At 40.0% G+C, this 25,247-nt stretch overlaps 1 protein-coding gene across 5 annotated transcripts in view; it reads left to right on the forward strand.

Moving 5' to 3' along the window:
- The window catches only part of uvrag (UV radiation resistance associated gene), a 95,553-nt gene that overhangs the window by 64,353 nt on the left and 5,953 nt on the right, over nt 1-25,247 (forward strand). For 2 of the 5 annotated variants that reach the window (XR_009785090.1, XM_061751252.1), the window contains exon 14: nt 4,116-4,207. Coding sequence is in view for 4 of the 5 variants with exons in the window: in XM_061751252.1 (XP_061607236.1) it covers nt 4,116-4,207 (92 nt within the window). In the remaining variant the exon portion in view is untranslated. Of the gene's footprint in view, nt 1-4,115; nt 4,208-15,794; nt 18,327-25,247 lie in introns of those variants that run through there. The other 3 variants (XM_061751250.1, XM_061751251.1, XM_061751254.1) reach the window with 3 other exon arrangements.

The raw sequence follows: 25,247 nt of genomic DNA on the forward strand, positions 1-25,247 counted from the left end.
GGATCTGTTTCACTATGTCATCATGTGAAAGAGCCAGTGGGAGCCCCAACTCCACCCTCTCTCCAACTAGGTCCTCTCACCTTACATCTTCTCTCAATGGGACATGGGAATTTCTCACCACGATCTGGTTAGCCCCATTACAAAGAATCCTGCAGGCAGTTTAAAAGCACACTCATCTGCACATATGGACGTGTATGAAAAGGACTCCAGCAGCATTCATCATCAGAATGAATGAGACGGAAACTGAAAATGACTGATGGTCTCAAGTGGAATTATTCTGAGCATTTTGTGGGATATATTCCGCTCTACACTTTAACACGTAGTTCTTCTGACTTCTCAGAAGACATGTTACACACACTGTCCAATTGTTAGATCAACACGACGACAGCCCTGTTACAAGCCATTAATTCTATTAAATGTTTAGATAATGTGAAGCAGTTGCCCAATGACTGGTGACACTGCTGACACATGTTTTTGGTCCCAGCACATATTTGGGTAAAAAAAACAGTAAATTCAATTCATACTAACATTTTATATTTGTTGCTTTGAATGCATGCATGTACTGTTAAGAAACTTAGGGAATATTCAGGAGTTACATATGGTAGTTCTTGCAATACTTGCTTTTTTGCACTATGAGAGGGGCACATGAAAATTTGCCCCGGTGTTGCAACATGCACATGCACACACATGTTCAAATTCATTTTGGACTGAAAAGTATTTGCATATTGTCTGTTGAAAAGTAGTGCAATAAAAATACTGATATTTTCCCTAATATGATGAATGGTTGTGATTATCATTATTACAATATTGATCAAGGTTATTGTGATTATCATTTTGGCCGTAATCGTGCAGCCCTAGTATATGTACTGTATGTGTATAGATGCATCTTCTCTGGAAACTAACTATAAATTCTGCAGCACATAGCACAACTTTTAACCTTTGAAGCCACGATCTGAATGTGAAGATTATTTTTTTTATATCCATGTGTTGTTCTTGTGGTAGTCAATTCAAAAAAACAAATTAATTTTCTTTCATTTGCCATACTTTCTATTTCATGCTCAGATCAAAATATACGAGTTCAAAAAGAACATCTTAGGCTTGTGTTTCTAAACTGGTGATCCTAAACTTGGTCCTGTGGCTTAATCCTAATTCTGTTAAAGTTGTCCATGTGGGCAAAACGTCTGTCATCTGGTCAGGCCTCGAGGGTTACTCTGAGCTATGAATGGTGTCTGTGTCGTTCAGGTACATTTTAGATCATTCCTGTGCTTTGAAACAACCCTCTTGTCGAAGTCTCACTATCTGAGCTGCTTTGACGAAGTCTGACACTGTCATGGCTGCAGTTTTTGTGCCTCATGTAACAGACGTAGACGGTTGCATACCGCAGTATTGATACGCACAGATGAACACTTACAGTGGATATAAAGTCCACACACTCCTTTTCAAAAGCCAGGTTTTTATCATCAAAAAATGCGATCAAGATAAATCACTTTGAAACTTTTTTCCACCATTACTTTGACCTTTAACCTTTACAGCTGAATTGAAAACAGTCTTTTAGAGATGTAAAGTGAAAAATAAACAACTGAGATAATGTGGTTGCACATCACTGGGGAGGTGGCTGTGTTTAGAATTAACCAATCACATTCAAACCATGTTAAATGGGAGTCAGCACAGAAGTGCCACCATTTAAACTCCCTCTGATTAACCCCAACTGAAGTTCAGATGTTCGAGAGTGCTCTTCCTGACATTTTTCTTACAGATCTTACAGCACAAGCCATGGTCCACAGAGAGCTTCCACAGCATAAGAGGGATCTTGTTGTTCAAAGCATGCAACCATGTTATTGTACTCCCCCCCCCCCCCCCCCCCTTAAAAATGGGTTTTTCCACTTGCATTGTACCTCCTGATTATAGGTCACAAAGGTGGAAAAAGTTTTGAAATGATTTATCTTGGTCTAATTTTTTTACATCTCAAAAATCTGCCATTTGAACAGGGCTTTGTAGACCTTTTATAGCCACTGTATGTACATGCGCATACTACCATAAATTTGGGACATTCGTTTAATTGAATTGATGTGTGTGTCTTGTCAGCATCATGAGCTCTAAGATTCATGATTTCAGGTTCCTCTTTTTGCACATCATGAATAGCATGAGCTTGGATTTACTTATTTTACAAAACAAAAGTACAGTGGAACATTTTAAGAAGTTGGAATTTGACCGAAACCTTTAAGGAAACATAGTGTGTACTTTTAAGTCGCACAAAGCTTTACAATAATGCACATTTGACAAAATGTTAGCAGCTCAACAGACCTCAGTTCAGGAAGGAATAAATCTTTTGCTTTTTTCTTTGGCTTCTTCTGGCTTTCCAACTAAAAAAAAAAGGGGGGGGGGGTGAGGGGTCAGTCACCATACAGACTGTCTTGCAAGATCTATGCTCAGTTCAACGGGAATCAAGGGATTAACTCCACTTTTTAATTTTGTGGCTTTTTGACAAACATTTGAGCAGTGTCAACAACAATTTTATTACATGGTAGATATTTTTCATGTTTTACCTTGGTTAACTTCATTTCACTTGTGTAATGCAAATCCATTAGACTCGGAAAAATCACCTTCTTATGACCCCTTTGTCATTCCATTCTTTGTCGTGCCATTGTGTTCATAATACTTTCTAAGACCCCCTAACCTTAAACCAACACCCAGAAAAAATAGCATTTGTGCATCTATTTATATCTCTATGATGACTTTCTAAGCTACGTGCTCATGAGTAATTGGCCTATCAAAAAGGATCAGTCAGTGTCAGTACGCATGTAAAAAGAAGAGGTGTTGCTATGCCACCTGAGTGAAAAGAACAGAAGCCAGCTGGAATAGACGTGTGTGCACGTGTGTTTGTGTGTGGGATGTGGATGCGTGCGTGTGCGACACAAAGGCCTCTGAGATTTATTCGGAATGTGTGACATGATGCTTTTATCCTGCTCAGTAATATATATCAAATAAACTTTGCAAGGTACGGGTTGGTTCGCTGTAACATTGCTCAACTGTCAGAGATTGTGGCACCAGAAATACAGTCCACTGGTGACTTTTTTTTTTTTTTTTTTTTTTTTTGAAGCCAGTGTATTTGTTTTTTCTTGCCACCCACTTCTTACCCCATGTCTCCCTACACCTTACTCATTGCCTCACATGGCTGTTATCAGCAAAGGATGTCCATTGTGTATCCAGAAAAGTAATGATGTAGAGCAGGGGTGTCAAACTCAAATTCACGGTGGGCCAAAATTAAAAATTGGGACAACACCGCAGGCCAAACTCAATATTTAATGAAAAATCACTGCGATGTGCATGTTTCCCTTCTCTGCAGAAATGTAGTGTTAAAGTTTATCATATGACAACAAACTTAAATTTTGCTTACCCCCTTAATCTGGAATAAATAAACTTTAATATTATAAACGAGAAATCAAATTTGCGATAAACGACATTAGTGGTATTTGTTGTTTTGTATTTAAATAGATAACATGAATTCTTCTGTCTCTCCATCATCGGTGGAATTGAGGTCTTCGAAGTATTCTCCCCACCGATAGAGTATTTAAAAAAAAATAATAAGAAGAAGAAAAAATTCAATTATGTTACAGCCACATTGCTCCGCACTCTACAAACAGGTCTTTTACTTTAGTGAACAGACAATCTGCCTCCCACCTGTCTTGGAAGTTAACCGTTTTCCATCTTTCATTTGGCCATTTTTGGGAAGAGGAAGTGTAAATTTGCTCAAGGAGATTGGTAGCATAGTCGCTAACAACTGCAACAAGGGAAGGGGTGCCCACCGGTCTAGACTGTTGGGCCAACACACTAGCAAAGCATTCTGGTATTTTTAATATTAGTGGCGCATGTGCTATATACTGGCGGGCCAGCTCTAATACACGTTTGGTATGGTCTTGCGGGCCAAATATAATTACATTATGGGCCACATTTGGCCCCCGGGCCTGAGTTTGGCATATATGATGTAGAGAATAGAACTGTGTCAAGGTGAAGGAATGTGCAAAATCCTCCTGTGGGTGGGAGTTCATGTCGTGACACAGTGGTGGGTTGGTCGAGGTTAAAATTACAATGTGCTTTCTCCCCCCATTTTGCAGCTGAGATATCAACATGGCTTGACCACCCCAGACCTGCAGCAAACACTTCCCAACCTGAAGAACTTTCTGGAACATGGCTTGCTTGTCCGATGGTAAGAACTAGAAAAAAGCTGCCAGCAAGAAATATTTTATCTATAAGATAGGGTGTATTCACACCTGCCAAATTTGGTTTGTTTTCCCCTTGGTCCGGACCTTTTGTGCTGGTATGAATACACACAAGTGAATTATGGTGCGCACCAAACAACCGCTCAGAGACCTACTTTTTGAGGTGGTCTCGGTCCGCTTCCAAACAAACTTGGTGCGGTTCGCTTGTGGTAGGAATACAAACCGGCCTTGATCCGACCCAACAAGTCAATATCCCATAACGATAGTGAATGTTGTACGTCATACCTGAGCTGCCGTCTTCTGCTTAGCAACGCTATCCATGCATGTTGTGGATCAGGGCGATAATATGCTCCTTCATTTGCCGATGGTGTTCTAAAATTAGAAATCTAACATTGCGAAACTCTTGTTGAATGAGCTGCTCTTCCTTCCCTGGTATAGGACCTAATACTACACTCTCGACGTTCCAAATTATTTTGCAGCTTTAATAAGAGCGCAAATTTGCGAAACAGAAATGCAGTGCACATTTCCGGGTCTGTGCTTTGTCCAGCCCTCATTTCTGTCCAGTAGGAGCAAGGATTGTCACACGAGTAGCTTTGCTTGCAAAATGTACAATGTGAATGCAAACCGCACTAAACAAAAATCAATTCTGCTTTTGGCCTGGACCAAACAAGCGCAAGCGGAACAAAGGACTTTCCTGGTGTGAATAAGTAGAGCACGTCCATGTTCATGTTTACTCCAAAATTTCCTATAAATTACAGTAAGTTCGAGACTGTATCAGTCGAATGTGTTCTCTGTCCCTAGAGTATAACAAATAGTTACATTTATTTAACATCCTTGAGCTCCTCATTTTGATACTTTTATGACTCAGTGGTCTTTGACTGCATGTATGCAGTTTCTATATTCTATTTTAAGGCCAAATGAGAAGTCATGATACCCCACCACTGCCATCTTTAATTCTTGGCCTGGCGTCAACGCTTCAATGAAACCTTGTTTTAGGCAACGCCGCTGCCCTATTGAGCACAAAGCTGTCTTTCATCTCCGCTTCTCTCCCAGGGACAGCAAATGTTTATTACACACATTAATTGAATAATCTTTTGTTTTGAAAGAAGAGAAGCCATGAAAATGTGGTGCTCTCATATGTGCCTTCCTCTGATTACTTCCTAATGGGAAGTGGAAGGGGCCAAAGAAAGATGAGATCAAAGCATGCATCCCGCTTTGTGCGTGTGTGCCATTGCATGCATGCGTGTGTGAGACAACAAGAACAGGACCAAAAGCCACTCAATACTAATTCCCATGTCATCTGCTCATTTGAGACATTCTCCTCCTGGTGCAATAAACACGTGTTGGCCATTAAGAGCTTTCACACTGCTCTGCTTTCACTCTGGCCTTAGATATTGAAAAGTGCAAGCAAAAGATGAAGAAGATAAACCTCCTAACTTGGGGTGGGGTTCAGTGCCTTGCAGACTAGAATCTAAACTCTCAAACCAAAGATCCCAGGCCTTATAGATGACCTACTACTGCCTCCTGATGAAAATACAATCTGAAGCCATTTAGAAAATATTTCATCCAAGCAGCCATCCATATTCTGAACCGCTTACTCGGGTAAAAATACTGTTTGCCAAGAACTTTACACCTCACTAATGAACTATAATATACCCAAATTGGATGCAGTTTTTCCAGCCACAAACTCACCACACACCACCAGCCTTACTCATCAAATCTGGTTGCCAAGAAAATTGCCACTATAGCTTACTGAAGTTCAACAAGTCATAGTATAAATAGTAGAGAATATTAGATGCTTATATTAGGTAAAAAACTGACCCCAATAACTTCTCCCAAATAAATGTCTAAAGTCTACATAGTTGTGTATTAGTATAGCTTTTCAAATCCATTAACTTGACATTCTTGAGCGCCTTTTTTCTCCACACTTTTTGCATCCAAAGAGGTGATAAAGGATATGACCGGCAAATCCTTCAAATCTGCCTTGGAAATTTAGAATCCCTGCTGCCATCTTGAACTTTTTCTGCTGAGACACATTTTGTGCCAGGAGTCCTCCTGATTGTACATGCAAGCCCTGGGATGAGTGGATGGAGAAATGAGAAAAGGCACCACACTAGTAATTTCTTAAATGACATTTTAAATGTCTCATGTGCAGTTACACTTATTGTGGTACGATTTAGGGGTCACCAACTCTTTGCGAACTGATAGCTATTTATTGGGTACTGATTAATGTGAAGGACTACCAGTTTGATACACATTTCTGAAATAAAAAAAAAATTGCTCAATTTACCTTTTAATTATGTTATTGTTAAAAAGAACTCCGATTGTAAGGATGTTTGGTTTATATGATCTCTTTCGATGCAAGTAACATAACAATAAGATTCAACTTTCGAAAATCATTTCCAGGTTTATATATTTTTACGAAACTTAATTTCAACATTGGTCACCATTATTGTTTGTGTCGCTGGGTAGTGACGTCAAAAGGGGATATGGCCAGTTATTAGCAGTGGCTCCAGCAGCAGCGATGAGCGCTGTTCAGCCTTATCAGTTCGAGCCACCCGGTGGGTGAGGTGGGGTGGGGGGGTGACATTGGGTCCCTGCGGCCCCCACCGGGTGGCCAGTTGTCAGGGCGCCTCAGTGGGGCCGGCGAACCTCCCTGGGTCCCTCGGTGTGGGACGTGTCCCGTCCGCCGGGCTGCTCTCGGGTGGACCCCTGGGCCTGATCCCGCCCCTCGATTGATCGGGTGGGGTCCTCAGTCGCCGCGGTGCGGCCACAGCTATTACAGGACGCTTCTGTCAGTCTTTGTGCATGTAAAATGGTATCAATACACTTGCATGTGTCCGCAGACACACACCCCTAGGACTCTTTCACTGGGTGTGGCGTCATGCACTTACTGCGACAAATAACTTGAATATGCAAATCGCGTGTGTATCCCCTCACTCATACTCTCGTCCTGTAGACTTTTATAATTCACATACACACTTCAGTTGTAGAGTCGGGTTCACGACCCTGGTCCTGCATGCTTCTTCTCCTGTCCTTGTCCTGTTCTGTCTTGTCCTGTCCTTCCCTCACAGAGTGTAGCACTACAGCCCCATGCAACACTCATATTTAATGTTTCATTGTTGTAGATGATGTAATGATTTACTTCTCTCATCCTGTTTACAATTAGTGTTTTGTCTTTTGTCTTTGTTTCTCTCTTCCTTCTGGAAACTTTGTTCTGTTCGACTGATCAAGTCTGATTCTCAATAAACCTCAATTATAATACCACAGCGGAAGTATGATACTCTATATACGATATAGACCTATATAGACTATACTGTTCCGGCAAGAAAGGGATACAGATCTTCCATTCTGCTTGACCTAACAGCTGAACAGGACAAAAAAATAATAATAATAAATTTAAAAAATTTAAAATACGAGTTTAAATATTTAACTACTATAAGAGAGGGCAGCAATATATGGCGGCAAACAGCAACCATTACAGGTCATCAATCCCAGAATGCTTTGCTCACACAAAAGCAGGCGGCCACAAACAAAAACTATTGTTATAATTTAAAAGAATAATTTATAAATGTGTAACACTGTAGTAGAGGTCAGTGGTTGTATTTTAAAGAAGTATTTGCCATTACACTCTGGTTTCCCTTTAATAATGACATTCATCTATGTGGAGACTGATCATATTCATGATTTCTCACAATAATTATCAACTGATTTAACAAGGTGGGAAACACATCAATATGCAACACTTTATATAAATCTCAGCATTTGCATTTTCAAATGATCACTTTACAACATTCTTGGGAAATCACAATGTACCTTAACTGGTGAGTTATATTTAGAACAGGCAGGGGTGGCACTGGGTCATGAAACCTCTTATCCAATGTGGCTAAAATAAAATAAAAATCTCCCAGCCACACGTTTGTATGTGAGTCACAACATCACGTATGTTTATGTGGCTAAACCTTTAGCCACATTTAGCCAGTCCTCGTAATAAGCTTTGACGTTGTGGGCCCACTTAAAACTGCCTAGTCATCAATCAGTAGTAGGGCTTTATCAAACAAATCTTAATTACAGGGGGTCTTTTTGTGTTTGTTTTTTTAAACAAATATTGCTATTGCAATTTAGCATGCAATTTTTCGGAAGGAAGTTTATCTTCAAAATTAGGCACTAAACACAAGAAAATACATTATTTACATACATAGTTCTCTTTCCTCTAGGCCAGTCCTAAATGTTATGATGAATTGATTGATGAAGAACAAAATTTTATTTTACGATTGAATATAAAAAGAAAAACCTTCAATCACAGTAGAATATTGACTAATTGATTTAACCTCATGCCTTGTAAAAATGTGATACTGTATAATGATGCTCTTGTCAGTAGCACTGCTGTCAGTGAAAGCCGAATATAGAGATAAAGTGGGGAGTGACACTTTTCATCACCAAGATGTGATGCATTAGGCTATGTTCATTGTTGATTGTTTTGCCCAGTGTGAGATGTATCAGATTTGTTTGGTTTTTTTTTGTTTTCCATGTCAATGTGAACAGTACAATTCCGAATTTTTTATTTATTTATTTTTTTTTTTTTCCATATGCGACCCAGGCCTCGTTCATATGTGGATATAAATCGGATATGTATTTGACGCGAGTGCAATACGGATGCTCACGGAGCGCTCATCCGATCTATATGTCATCAAAAGGCCACAAACGTCACAATTGTTCAGCAAAACAGATGTGACGAAAGCAAACGGCGGACAAAGCATCAGAAAACACTCAGTGGTGTAAATAAGACTCTTTAGAACTGATAAATAGAAGAAAATGTTGACTCCGGTTGCATAACATCCTTGAAATTGCCACAAATGCATCATGACGAGATCTCCTCAATAGATTATAGATTTCCTTCTATAAACACGTCGCCTCGCAGTTGTGCACATGCGTTTGACATCACGGACACATTCCGCCTACAGTAGAGGTCGCATTTGTTTTTGTAATGTGAATGACTACATACAGTAAAAAGATCGCATTGAATACAAAAATATGACTTGGGCATCATGGCCTGCAGTGTGAACCCAGCCTATCAGCGTTTGAAATGGTAAACTATATTAAATGTTGATCAATGTTGATTCAGTTGTTATTTGATCATCCTCAAGAAGGATCTTAAGGATGACTTTATACAGCGGTTTCTCAAATTCAAATTATTTAGTTGAAGATGAACATTCATATTCTAACTCTTTGGTGATAAATATAAGTAGGCTAACTTTAGCTGTCAGATAATTGTAACTGATTTCAAAAGCAGGACAGAGTGGCCTAAATTACATAAGGAGACAGTGGGGGAGAGGGGAGTCAAACCCCCACATGACTAGCTTTCTACGTACGGCACTGGTTACCTGGTTCCTGCGGACACCATGTTGGTGACCCTGATTTATTGCATAGGCAATCGTAAAAATGACTCGGAACACGTCTCAACGGATTCGCAAATTATAGGAAATTATTGAACAATTAAGGAGGCAGACAGACCCAGGAACAAACTGTTACACATGAGCTCAATGTAAAATAAGTTCAACCCAAAAGTTCAAGGATGCTCTACATCTGTTCCGATTCACGCTAGGCCCCTAAGGAGGTTCACAACTTCACACTCAAGCTACAATGAATATCATCAATACTGTACGTCAAATCTTTTGTTTCTATTAAGGCAAGTCTTCTTACTGTGGCATCAATCACAGTATTGCCTTTGGCCAGTTTTTACAGGCCACCAAAGATAAATGAGTTAACTCATTGAACTCAATATACTTCTACCATCATGGATTTCCAATTTTATTCAGTTCTGTATAGCAACAAAGCACAACTGCATATTTCATATGTTACATGTTTTGGACCAACCTCTCTATATATTTAAAGCTATTGAACAAATACTGCAAATCAGCAAGTACTTGGCAATATTAGCATGGAAATGCTTCCTGACGAAGGAGAGGAGTAGCGGATAGGAATACTAATACAACTATTAATACTATGCAGGTACTATATATAGGACAAAAAATGATGTGCTACCAATAATAAATCAAATGTTAAAATGGCATTTCTTTTATGAATGTACTTTATGTACAAATAAGTAGACTTTACACCAATTTTATCGGGCTGATCGGTATGGGCCGATATTTAGCATGTTATGCTGATCGGCTTTAATGTCATAATTTGCCGATCCGATCAATGACGTCATTGATCGCCTCCGCAAAAGACATTTACTCCGTGTCGTCATCGTGCACAGTATATTTGAATCCTAAAGCTAGTTTATTTTTAGCTTTGTCTTGCGTCTTTTGACGTGGTGTTGGAAATCTGACGGCCAATAAAGTTATTGGGGGAAAAAAAAAAAACGGCTCGCAAGCAGGCAACAAAACGTTATGTAGCCTAGCAAGCTAGTGCTATCGCTAATGGTTGTACGTAAACATGCCGCCGTTCTGTTGAATCATGCTGTAAAGTTTCGCTGTGGGTGCAGTAATTTAATTACAGTAAGTTAGCACCCATTATTTCTGTCACGTTTTAATGTTGGTTTGACCTGACTGTTTAGCGTCATTTTAAGTTTAATCGTTAAAATCAACTATTTTATCGGGTAAAGGGAAACCACGTCACTTTTTATATGTATAAAATTTAGGGAAAGTGACGAGCCGTGTGCCCGAACAAAGAAAGGGCAGGGGAGAGGGGTGGCCGAGGCCAGCCCGTGGCTGGCGAGCTGCCACCAAGACAAGAGCTAAGAAGCCAATGGTGAGAAAAAAAAACACGAGAGCGAGAGAAAAAAACACTAGAGCGAGAGAAGGCGGGAGTTAAGAGTTAAATACCCCGGGGGCGTGTCGAAGACGACCGTGGACCAGACAACACCACACCCATCAGCTTGAGTCTAGTCTACAAAATTTGATATTATGGCTTTAAAATAATATATTAATGTAAAATAACCTCAACTTGGTACTCTCTTTACTCACAGGTCAAGCACATAGAATGTCTGTTTGTACTTTTGTTTTGGCAAATCAACTGCTAATGATGCAAATCACATTTCATGCAGCTTGGAGTCACATCAAGACAAACACTTCTCAGAACTCTCTTAATTGCGCTTGTAAAGTAGACACACTGACACGGACATCAAGGCATACATTTGGAATATTTCTGCAGAGTTCGTGAAATATCAAAACAGACATTTATCCTTGGTTAAACATCAAATGAGAGTTCACGGGTTGCAGTTCTCTCAAACGCCAGTGGGTGGCGCCTTACATTCACGTTTCAATATTAACTTCATTGGTTGTTGCTGTATTTGCGTTCCATCGTCGATCGGTCCCCTCCTGGGCTGCTGCCAGTTCAAACGAAGAAAAGGACTCTTTGATGACTGTAAACCAAGATTTCGAGAAGACCTGCTAATTACTTTAGGGTCCACTAGGCGTCTTATCGGGGGAGTCTCACAGCAGGGCGGCTACGAAGAATGCCGTTTATCAAGCCATGGGGAGTCACTGTGTCACCTCAGTTTGCGGGAAGCATATCTGCTACATGGACATTATACTGTACATACTGTACAAACATACAGGATATAAAAAATGGAAGAAATATACGCTAAAAAAAAATTACTCAGAATTTGTCCTTAAATTTCGCACTTATTATGTTGAGTGATAATAGAAGTGAAAAAAAGAATAATGTTATTGAATCACATTATAAGATGTCGTTCATATTCAAATATAATAGTGACTCTGATTGGTCTGCCCTTTGCATTTTTGTGGTTGTTTGCACAAGAGACTAGTATGAAATTTGCTCCAAATATATTACAGACAAAATGTATGATTTTCATAACTTGATTCCAAACTCAGAGAAGGTAGAATTATATCAAAAGCTCCTCCTTGAAATTCTTTATTCCGCTTGCCGTCATTAGGGTCACAAGTGAACTGGAGCCTATCCCAGCTGCCACTGGGCGATAGGCAGAATTCACCCTGGACTGAGCTCCAATTAATCGCATGGTCTTCATTGAAACCTAACTTGTATATTTTTGTAATGTGGGAGGAAGCCAGAATATCTGGAGAAACCCCACGCAAGCACAGGAGAATATGCAAACTCTACACAGGAAGGCCTGAGGTGAGATTCAAACTCACAATCTAAAACATAAATGACTGAGAATATAATTGTAATTAATAATAAAAAGCTTTGCAGCAATTTCCATGGGAGGACTTGTCCCTGCAAGCAACATTTTGCATTACACTTTTCTCAAATAAATAAATAAATAAATAACAATTCTTTGAAAAAAATGGGATTTTTGGGCGGCTTACTGGGTATGACATTGACGGCTTGTTAGTCTCCTTTGTACTGACTTCATTTTCTGTCTTACCCTTTTGAAGAAAATAGGAACCACAAGCGTTCCACTGTGCTCATATCACATTTTTATTCATGTTTGCTCTCAAAGTTTCTGAGGGATTTCCTTAAACATCAAACAAGCACTTCTTATCTCCCTTTACTTGCTTTGGCCCAAAACCATAAGTCCTTAACAAGGATTGGGTGGTGGAAAGGTCTGTTTTTAAAAATATGTGAGTGTGCCTGCAATAGGCCAGGTTTGACACCGTTAGTGAAAAAGGGGAGGACTGAGCAAAATATCTTGACTGTTTCTGGTTCAGGATGTCAGTATTTTTTTTGCTTGATGATTTTGGCAGACAAATCATGGTTGCGCTGACACTGTGCAATGAAGTTCTTGTCAAGGAAATTGAACAAGGCAGTTTGGGTCTGCCAGGACTGAATTGAGAGTAAATTGACCATCATATTACACATGTATTGTGCTATGTAATTTATTCAGAATAATTTTGTCACTAATATAGTCACTTCTGTTGTTAAATGATTAAGTAATTGCAGCAAGTAGTCAATACAAATAGAGAATGAATGACTCTAAAGATGGGGACTTTCACAACACTAATTTATAGGGGTATTTCCACCTTGCTATGGCAAGTAGTTAAAACATAAACTTTGCATTTCCAGATCTGATGCAATCTGAAGTACATTTTTCATTTCCCTCAACAGCATCTGACATTTTGTGACAGATATCTTCATTCTTTTCCACTGAATTTGAAGTATATGGACTTGGTTAAAAAAAAACAGTGCATGACAATGATTTGGAAAGCCAGGTAAGACTCTAGGATGCCCTTCAACTGCTGTTATTTTAACTGGAAAGATTATTTTTTTCCCCCCCTTCTGCAGAGAAAGTTGTTTCCATTGCTGCTCTTAGTTAGCAAAGCTCTAGGAGCATGGGCCAAAATGATACTTATTCATTTGCTGATCCATTTTTTTCTAGTCTTGTATTAACCACTACATATTTTGTTAGAATATTTTCCATGATTTCACATTGAAGAACCGGTTTTAATGAATGAATCCCAATGGCAAAAGTCCAACATAGGGTGAAGGTCACTATCAATGGCAGATGTTGAGTTTGGTGCTAATCAGGGGAATGTTTGTCCTTGGTGGAGATTTTCTTTTGTGACTTTTAATGTTTGTCAGTTAATGTACCTTTAAGTGTTCAGGTCATGACAATTTACTTGTTGCCACAATGTATTTTTTATTTTTTTTATTTTTTTTTGCATATACACTGGAACCTTCAAAGTTAATTTCAGAAAAAAAACCATTCCATAATTATGGGCTGAAATATGTGCCAGGAGGAATTGAATTTTAATTTCCGAACTGAATTTGAAAAACATAATTTGAATTTGTAGTAACTGGTCCAATAAACTTGAAAGTGAACGTGATGATTTTTCATCCGCAATGAAAATTCTAATTATGTTTTCACATTCAGTTTGATCATTTCCGATTCAGTTAGACAAATTCAGTTTCAAATTAGCTGTGACAGACATCCGGGAACTGAAGGAATAGCAATCGATCGGCGATACACAGATCTCGTCTTCGGCCAATCAGCGCCTTCGTTTTTTATCACGTGACATAGGGATTCTCCGGGAAGTCAAATCTTCTAACCGGCAACAGTATTTTAACCTTTATACCACCTTTCCTTAACCTTTGCGGAATGCATCATACGATCAGAAAGAGGGAAAAAAAGGTGGTTCGTTTCGAACATAGGAAAGGACACATCACACCGACGTGACCAAGTCGTCTTTCCGGTTCTTTTCCAACATAACGTCGTCCATGCATTGAACTCCATGCCTTAGGCTTTACTCACACCTACGGGTAGAAATAGCACACAGCACATCTCGATACAGACAGCACTGTTTCAAATGAATTTAGGGGTTATTATTGTCTTATTTTGATTAAACACAAAGATAATCAGTCTGCTTTCATGGAGGACTACAGAAATCTGAGAATATTTACTTTTGAGAGGCTGAAAGTCCAAGGATTTGGACATTTGTAAGTTAAACAAGGTCTCTAAACACTGAATCAAGTATCAAAATAGTTGTCAATTATTTTGATCATCGATTTGTTATTGATTAGTCGTTTAACTGTTGCACCTCTATGGTGAGACAATCAAAAAGATCTGACAGCAAGGGAATCAATGAAAATGGGAAATAGAAAAGTTACCAAAACAAGACCAGTAGAGCGCTAAATATTGCTTGACAGGACAGAAGAAACATTTCTGTTGGGCCATACTGGAATGGCCTGAAGTAACGTAGTTCGCGAACATCAGGCAATGTGACTGTTCAATTTTCTAAATTGTTTGTGACATTTAAAGGATATTTATTATTATACAACCTTTAAGGCGTTTAAATTGGGTTGCTGAGGAATGTCCACACAAACATTTTTAGCTATTTTAAGTTATGACCGTAAGCCTTCTGACTCCTTTGCTCTCCATGATACTGTATCATGGATACTTTGATGTTTGACAAGTTACTCATAAAAGTGGACAGGCATTTCTATGCTTCTTCACAATTGTCCCGCATGTCACAGTCTCTTCAGCAGAGTTTCTGCAAAGGTCAATGTCAGGGGCCCTTTTTAAATACGCTGCCAGCCATTTGATGGTGAAACCATCCCTCAGACAAGTACACATTGAATGCATCATTCAACATGTGCTCATGTATTCTTTTTTTTTTTTTTTTTTTTTTAGAGGAAAAAAAAATTGGCAATTCCTAATGGACATGCCAACTGAAAAGAGTGACGCGATTCAGTAGCGAACATGAATCTTCTGAGATCACAAAGAGAATCTTTTTCACCTTTGAACCCACTTAAGAGCTAGCAGAATGATCCGATTAAAGAGTCTGGTGTATAATAAATGGTCATGCCTATCAGAAAAGGGAGGACCCCATTTAAGTTAATTTATGGCTTCACTACTCTGGCGAGGTGGGCTGTTTCAGATTGCGGGTCTGTTATCTGTTACAGCGGAAAATGTCTGGCATACTTGGGGGAGCGCCTCCTCTGCACTTGTGGATGACAGCGAAAGTGTAGGCTCACAGGCTACTCAAATGTTGGAAAGTCAAGTCATTTTCTGAGAGCTGCGGCTGTCGTTCACCTGGATCAGAAACCAATCAGATTTTTCCCTCTTTATTTGGGCATCTTAACTTTTGATGAAGTAGAAGAAATGTGTTCACGATTGCTTATGATTGCTGATGTGTATTTCCTCCACAGTGACCGACACCATGTTTCTAGCTCCATCCCAGTGCCCGTCAAGTCTCACCTTGGGGTGCCTACTGCCTCGGAAGTCACCTACCCACAGCACACCAGCTCCCCAGACCAGGGCCTGAGGAAGAGAGCGAGCTCTGAGGCTGACAAGTACAAGACAAATCCTCCGCCCAGTTATGGCACAGCTGTGGGGGAGGAGCCAACCACGATAGCCCAAACGATGCAATCATCTCCATCTAAACTCTTGTCTTCCTCCCTGGACGCCACCATGGCCTCACTTGACCTCACAGACCCCACTGAGGTGAAGGCGGATGGAGAAGAGATGGAGTGTCGAGAAGACGCCGCCGAGGTAGAGACACGCAGCAGCACTGACAAAGAGGTGGAAGTCAGCAAAGATCAGACTGAAGAGCAAACACCCTGTAGTATAGCTAGCTCTTCCACGCTGAGGGACACCGGTGAGGATCCAGTGGCCGCAAGTGAGCACTCGGGCGTCATGAACGGCACTTTGGTACCGGGACAGGTAACAGGTCTGATTCCTGGTCCCAGTCAGTGCTGCTCAGTGGAGCAAGCAGAAGAGATCATGGGGACCGAGGCCACCAACCTCGGCCTGGGAATGGGACTACGGGTGGGCTTAGAGCTTGCGGAGGAGACCAGGTTGGAAGACTACCGCTGCATCCCCGTAGACCAAGCGGTAGCTGTGGAATGTGACGAACAGGTGCTGGGGGAGCTGGACGTCGCTGGCTTCGAAGAGTTCTCCAGACGCATCTACGCACTGAATGAGAACATGTCCAGCTTCCGTCGACCGCGTAAAAACTCAGACAAGTGAGGCAGATGACTGGAGGAGACAGGCAGACATAAGAAGGAAAAAAAACTTGCACAAGGATTTTGGTCAGAAATAAGGCAGGGATGTAAAGTGAGAGGACAAGAGTGGAGCTATTCTGGAGTTATGACCAATTTGCACTTACAATACATCTAAATTTCCACAGCATATTTTAAAATGAAATGCAGTGCAAGTGCAAGTATCGGGACAGTTGATTTTTATTTTTTGAAGCAGCCATTAATATATTTGAACAATGGATCCAATAATACAGATAATCCAATACATTTTGTATTATTCATAAAATAACTAGACTTCAATATTAAACATCTTCTCTGAACTAGTGCTCTGTATAAAAACTTTAAAAAATAATAAAAATAAAATAAAATAAAAAAAACACCTTCCACATCTTGTGAACAATAAACATGCACTCATCCAGTAACCTTAACTTTTATTAGAAGATGCAATCGCAAACAATGTTTCACGACAGAACCTCACAATCTACTTTTCATACTAACATACCTCAGGTTTAACCTCCACCAACAGGTTTTTGCTTGCTTCACTGTTATTACTCTTGCATGGTCAACTCATCGGCACATACTCATTGTTGCGGGACTGATCTCAGTCCAACAGCTGTGTCCGCTAGTGATGGGCATAGTAATCCATGAATTGATCTTGAGGAATGTGGTCAGTCATGTGCAATTGCGACAAACGAGCGCATTGCATGGCTGCAACCCGCACAGCATTATTCCACTTAATATAACGCTGGCATGGAAACAGCAGGTCAGAACATTCAGAAGTTTCAACCAACCAAAATAAAATATAAAAAAAATAAAAAATATCACAATTGAATATAGTTGATCAAAAACATTTGGTAAAATGCCCATCTCGAGTGTCCACCTTACACTGGCATAGTAATTCTACCAATGACCATACATGCTAATGTTAAGACGCTTGCCAAGCCTTGCATGGCAGTGGTGATAGGTGTTTTAGATGTGCGCATGCCAGGTAGTGGGAGTCAATTCATTGCACAGTCACACAAATCACTCTTCCACCTAATGACCTTTGAACCATCACGAAAGGGAGGTGGTGACTGGAACCCAAGGAATTCACCCTCATCCCTGTCGAGATGGCAACCTGCCCGCTGATGACATTACTGGACCATCATGATTGTCTTTTTTAAATGTTATTCTTCCCCATTGTTGACATTGATATTGAAATACACTGATTATCATATTTAGTAGACCCTAAATGTTGTGGTTGGACATGTCTGTAATCGGTTGGAATATCTCACTAAGTGTGATATTAACTATTTCAATTCACTCATCTGGGATTTTCTCTCCTTGATCTGAATGCTTTCTTGCACTGGTATTCAGGAAGAAGAAAAAAAGTCAATTTATTTATGTCCCACAAATGTTTTATTTTTTCAGATAAACTAAATATTCTGTGTTATAGCCCCTAAGTTAAAACAAATGTATATTAAATTATATCACAACCAGTGTGTTTGTCCTGATGTGGACATCTGCAGTTTAAAGTTTCTTCGCTGGCAGCCCACGTTTATTTCAGCTCCAGTCATTGTCCTTATGGACTTTATTGTATGTAAACTCACAAGATGAACCCTATTAAGATACCTTCCATAAACTGCAAGAAGGTTCAGTAAGTAACCGTGTACATATACTTTTGTATGGCTTTCTTTTTGTTATTAAAGCCTTGCAATCCAATGGTGTGTGATTCTCTTTTAAAACATGCTCTTCTTATTTTATTTTTATTCATCATACTTCATTGCTCGAGTGAAAAGTGTCCCCTCGGTGTACATAACCCTCGGCAGAATTTTGGTTTTGATGTAGCAACTTATTTATTTATTTATATTTTGGTTTTTTTCCCCCTGTATTGGGTGTTAAATTCACAACCAATCCATCTAACGTCAGTCATGTGGAAAAGAACGTCCAATATTGACACAAAAAAAAAGATCCATTGTAAATGTATATGAACAGGAGTTTAAGAGCCATTTTCTTCTACAATAAATGAAATGGTTTGCAGGATTGCGAGCACAAATATAGTTAAGTATTGTTGTAAAACATAACGTATGTACTGTATACTTATGAGACTTATTTGAATGGAATGTGTGTTCCATGTCTATAAATAACTCCCACAAACTCATGCGAGCGATTTGAGTCTGAACTTGGCATCGAAGGACCTGAAATCTAGCGTATCGAGCGGACCCCGTCATATGGACCAATCACAGCCAAGCTGTTTTCTATTTTCGTATTAGTGAAGATGAGCAATCCAATCAGAGCAAAGCTCCTTTACATATCGCATATTAATGAGATATCCCACCATCTCAAATGCCAGGTGGGAAAGACCAACTAGAAGAGGTTGGAAAAGGACATTTTTGGCATTTCCAACCAAAATGATCATGCAAACCAGATCATCAGGACATCAAAATTAAAATGAAGAACGTGATGAAAGGGGACCTTTAAACATATAATAACAAGATAATATGCTTTTTTTTTTTTTTCAATATTTAAACTGTTCCCAGGTGCCTTAATAACATGTCTGTGTTAATCAAAATACCCCAAGGATTAAGAATTATTGGGTACTTTACATGCACCCAATTTTTTGCCTTGCTGAAATTAGCTCTTGCGAGATGCCAGCCTTGTCTGATGCAAGTGAGCGACCACCAAAAAATACATTATATACTCAAAATCCCACGATATGGTGAATTATGGGCAATAAGAATCTGCAACCCAAAAAACAAAATCCGCAATGCACTGAATCCACAATAGGTGTACCACTATATAGCGAGGGAACGCTGTACTCTGCTGACACATTTACAATTTGATTTTCAGATCTTTTTGCTACGTTATTTGCTCGTGCCAACGAATCATGTGAAACACATGAATTTGTATGGTCATTTTTGTCAAGGTTTTTCTTACATTCTCCCCATTTGGCTCAGTTTAATATTATCCGAGAGAATCTTTTGTTCTTGACATGCTCCTAAATTATTGCTGGGGGACATGCTAGAGGTTACACCACAGTATATTATTGCGCTGAATGACCGGGTGAAGTTACGAAACACTGTGGTGAGAAGGTTCAATCTGAGATGGCAAATAATTCAGACCTTGTTTCACTGCTTAACCACAACCTGACTCTGCGACAATTTGTACTTCAGCGCTAGTTGCTCAGACCGCAGGTATTGTAAAACTGTCATTTTCAGCACTCAAGGCATCGAAAGTGCGTACATGTCATTTCGCAAGCTTTCGCTCACACCACTTGCGCTACGTTTTGACTGTGTACCTTCTGCTTGCTGACTTCCCTAAAGCTTCATGTTAGTGATTACGTGTATATGCACAGGTTGCTCAAATTACTGAAATTGTTGTTCTCTCTACTTTTTCACACTTCTACTACAAGTTGTTTTTGTTGTTGTGCTAAAGGCTGTTTAACTGGCATGCTAATGTTGATAAAGCTAAGCGATCACAAGCACCCTAATTCACAGAAACACAAGTGACTCGTTGACATTTAGTTGCCAATAAGTGTATACCATGAGAATCAGTAAACGACAGATGCAGTTGGCTAACAAATCCCTGTGCAAGCAGGAAAGTCACGTAATAACGAGTAGCAGATTGCCAGCGACAATTAAGAACCATTGTCCGAGTTGAGATTTTGTGCCCAGTCAACATGGTTCTCTCCATGCAAGGGGAGAAGGTTTACCTGAAAAATGAAATGTTTCAACACTTAATGAAGAGTACTAAACTTTGTGAAAAGAAAGCCACAAATATTCTGGCTGTTTGTCCAAGTTGAGAACAAAATGGCTCCAGCGAAATGAGATTTTGTCCCTCCCACATGTATTGTTGCACTGCATAATAATTCACCATTACTTGACATTGGCTAGCAATCACATTTCTCTGTAGACACACTCACAAAGCACTGCAACATGACATGTTGATCTTGATCCAACATGGCGGCCTATGTGACGCCACTGTACAACTATCTCAAATGGTGGGGGTTCAAAGAGGAACGTGGGCGTGACTGAGGATGCCAAAGTGTGTGTGTGGGGGGGGGGAGAAGGGGGGGGGGGGGGTCGCACAGGGTGAAATTCAAGCTAGGACCGCCACTGACTGCAGCAACTGTCTGTACAACTCAAACGTGGGGAATATTTTCAAGTTTCAACATTTGACAATACAACTCACTACACTATTGAACCTCTCGTGTATGGTCTTTGCACTCACATATTATACCACTCATAGTATTTTTGGGTAATGAGAGAAGCTGAAGATGGTGTCTGTTCTTTGGTATTATTTTTCTAAATTGTCATGGACTAACTAAACAGAGATGCTATTTTCAATTTTATTACAATTTGAATTCAAATCTGAATAGAAAAAAAATGATCATGCATTTACTGTCATCATGTCACAATTTAAAACAGATGCTTTGTATATATTTCACCACTTTTTTAAAATGTTTTTTTTTTCCTTCCAATAATATACTTGCATTGCTCAATGCTGACTTCTTTGAGCTGAAATGAATACATTTTTTTTGTTGGTCCAGTCATGCCCCCTAGCCGCCAACCCAGCTCAGTCTTCTTATTTTGAGAATTAATGTTAATGTCTCAGAATGTTAACGTCTCAGAATCAGTTGATGTACGTGTAAATTTGTTTTCCAAAGAGCCTGGGTGTATTAATCACATTATTATAAAGTAGAACACATACAAATTAAGGTGTTTTTAGAAGTCTGGTTTAATTCAGTTTGATGCAATAGTTCGGTTTTCTTAGGTCATGTAAATGTACCGACGATATGCCATTTAATCCCGACAAGATGTCTTGAACCTCACTTCTTCCCTGTGGAAATGAAATTTCATCAGACCAGTGGCAGGACTTTAGTGGCGTCATGGCATGTGTCTTTGCACAGGTGGCCAACGTGAGACATTGACAGTTTGCAGGTTATTATGTTGTTGTAAACTTTATGAGCCTTGCATAGCAATCATCATGTTTGTGTGTGTGTGCGTGCGTGGATGTGTGTCCTTCTGAATGTGACGTGTGAGTGAAAGAAGCCTTGTACTATTTCCTTAGTAGTGCTCGTAACTAATTTATAGGTCAAATATACTATTAAGTAAGGTGTTAGCAGCTACATTGTTTAATAGGCAGTTAGTCAAAGGTCAGTGCAGTAGTCAATATTAATACATCGGTGTCCGCTACCTTGACATTGCTGTTGCATAAGGGCTATTTTATGCCGGCTTGGTTTTATAGGGTGAAATGTCTCCCATGGTAAAACAGCCACATTTGAAGTCGTATTTAAAAAAAATAAAATAAAAAATGAATGATGAATTACAATTTGAGGCATTCGTGGTAAAGGCAATCCTTATTGACAGAGCAAATTGGTGGTGGGCCACTGAAATACACTTGTTGCATAAGGGTAAAGACATAAGTAGCTTCATAAAAATTGTGTTCATTTATTTATTCATACATTGTCAATCATATCACAAATAATGCAATTTATTTTGCTGTCTGCTATTGTGTGAATGCTAAATGGCTGCCTCATCGTGGCACTTAAGCTAACAGATCCCTGTGGTGTATTGCAACAAGATAATGAGGCTCTCTCCACTGGCATTAACGGTAAAAGACAGCTGGGAGGACTGTTTGCAAAAGACCCTAAAAAAAGCAACTCTGAAGACAAAGATACATTTTTGTTAGTTTTCATGGAAAAGGCATAATAAACCTTACATCCAAAAATGTCCAAAATGTATCCAAATATATCCCAAAATGTAATTAGCATCTTCAGAAAACGTTCACTTCATTTTCGACACCTAACGGTACAGACGTTTTGGCATGAAAAGTTTGAAAGCTACAAGTACAGAAAAAACAACATTTATTATAAACAATTATGACCTGTCGACAACTGCCAATAATTCAAATACTGATATCAGTCAAATTAAATGGTTTTCCAAATTTACCATTATTGATCAAATGATATGAAAGTCAACCTGACTGATTGATTCATTCATTCATTGAAAATGCATACAACTAATCTACAGTATATAATGCACACAGTTTTATTCATTAATATATGGATTGACAACGATGTAGCACTCACCACTCGGTATCCTCCAATGAACGCCTCATACAGTATTCAAGTCTTATCGCACGGGGGGACAAAAGTGCAATAGAGTCAAGTGTCGGCCTTGGCGAGCACCCAACTGCGGTTTAATGTCAACACAGACCTCAAAAGTACTTTGTCATTCGTTAGCAAGTTGAGACCTCAAATAGTGACTCAAGCAAGCTTCATAGCTGGATGAAACAGGTGTCTTGAGGACGATGTTACAAGTGGAGAGGGAGACTCCACAGCTCCAGTGTCCAGTCAAAGTCCAGACCTGGATGTATCCAGTCATCTTGGCACTCTCTGGATCTGCACTTGGACGATCGACAGTGAGCTCGAGGTTGCCTCAGCTGAGGAAACCATCTCCGAAACTAGATTAGTTGGATAAGATCCCAGTCACCTCAATGAGGTTGCAGCAATAAAAACCTTTGCTTTGTGGCCAAATCTTTCCCTGAGCCATTTTCCACATGCTGCAGCAAGTTCTTTCCAGCAATAAATCAACCTAACAAATGGGCTCAATTGAAGAGCAATGATATCATTGCACTCGTGTGACAATTGTGTTGTAAATTCATGCGTGAGGACGTTATGGTGTTCTATAATTATCTATCAGGAGGATGAGTGACGCAACCGACACCTGAAATATAGCAGACAGCCTACAGATACAACTCATGAACAATAAGGCATATCATTGCACTTAAGGGAAGGATTAGATTTGTACCGGATGATCGTTTTTCCCTCCTTTGTAGAAGCCACTGTGCTGCCTAGGATGTACAGGTTTTGAAGTCGTCATGTAAAACACGGATAACATCATGTCTACTCTTCTTTCTGGCTATAGGCCCATTTTCAATGAGCCTTTGAGGGAGAACCGTGGCCCCATTCATGGTCATGATCTCATGACTCAAACACTAGCTGAACATCACCTTTCCGCTCTACATATTCTGCAGAACTCCCTCTTCATTTATACTGCAACACACAGTAAACCAGCCAATCGCAGGGCACACACAGACAAACAACCATTCACCCTCACATTCACACCTCTGAACAGTTTAGTCTTCAATTGGTTTTGGGCATCTGGCAGGAAGCCAGAGTACCCAGAGAAAAACCACAAAAACTCCATATAGGAAGCCCAGGGCCGGGATTCCAACCCAAGACCTAAAAACTGTGAGGCAGACCTGCTAACCACTTGGCCGACCAGCCCTAATCAGGACAAGCACTATAGACAATGGATAATGGGTGTGCTTGTTTTTGTACATCTTCAATCGTCAGTCATGCTTTATGGGTTGCGATCAGGTGAATGACTTGCCATTGACGAATATATGTAGGAGTACGTTGTGATTCATTATCTATTAGTGTTAGTGTTTCATTTGCGAACCTTTCGTTCAAAAGAGCAAATATTTTTAGTGAACGTACAGAACTGAATCAGATTATGAAAGGATTCGTTCTTTGAGCTTGGCCGCCGCCGTGAGCGGAAACCAAACTGCTGTAGCGTTCTGTCACTCACTTCTGAATCTTGGGCGAATGACCAATAAGCAGCCAGCGTGCACAAGACACACTGCCATGTGATTTGCGATTTGTCTGCGTTGCCACTCTCTTTGGCGAATGACCAATGAGCAGCCAGCATCAGGCAGCACTGTGCAGGCGGCGGAGGGACGAACTGCACTCCGGTTTCCTCCCACAACCCAGAAACATGCATGATAGGTTGATTGAAGACTCTAAATTGACCGTAGGTGTGAATGTGAGTGCAAATGGTTGTTTATTTGTATGTGCCCTGCGATTGGCTGGCGACCAGTTCAGGGTGTACCCCGCCTCTCACCCAAAGTTAGCTGGGATAGGCTCCAGCACGCCCGTGACCCGAGTGAGGATAAGTGGGTATGGAAAATGAATGAATGACTCATAATAATACATTAAACTTATATAGCAATTCTCAAGATATTCAAACACTCTTTACCCTAATCAGATTACAATAACAGTAAGGTGAGTGAGCAGGAAGCCTGGGTGCTGGTGTCAGCGACGCTGTCCACCACGATGGAGGCCAGACAAGTCTCGCCGGCCGTGGACTGAGTGTCGGCCTTGGCGAGCACCCAACTGTAGTTTAATGTCAAGAGTAAAATTTAAAAAAAAACGCTCTCTGTGAATTAGGATTTATGACAACAATGAAGTGTGAGCATTCCTGACCTGCTACTGTATCTTTGGCATTACAGAGCATGACATGACTTTGGCCCAAGACACATTTCCAATCTTCAGGACCTCACACTCTTGACTGAAGTTAACTGCTGTGTATCCTGGCTTTGAAGTGACCTTATACAGTTAATAATAGAGTCATTATTAAAGTCACTTCCAACTATTTCGGTGGGTCGGTGTGCTGCATTTGGAGGCTACAACACACTCGCCTCGTGTCATTTTATGACACTTATTACACTTAGTAACTGTCAGTAGTCACATCATCAATAAACACCAGTGAACCCATTTCATGAGCAGTTATACATGCCACGGGCTACAAAACTAAACAGTGGATATGAGCGACAAGAGGTAGTAGTTGACATCTTTGG

Source organism: Phyllopteryx taeniolatus, chromosome 17, assembly GCF_024500385.1.
Source record: "Phyllopteryx taeniolatus isolate TA_2022b chromosome 17, UOR_Ptae_1.2, whole genome shotgun sequence".
Taxonomy (NCBI): domain Eukaryota; kingdom Metazoa; phylum Chordata; class Actinopteri; order Syngnathiformes; family Syngnathidae; genus Phyllopteryx; species Phyllopteryx taeniolatus.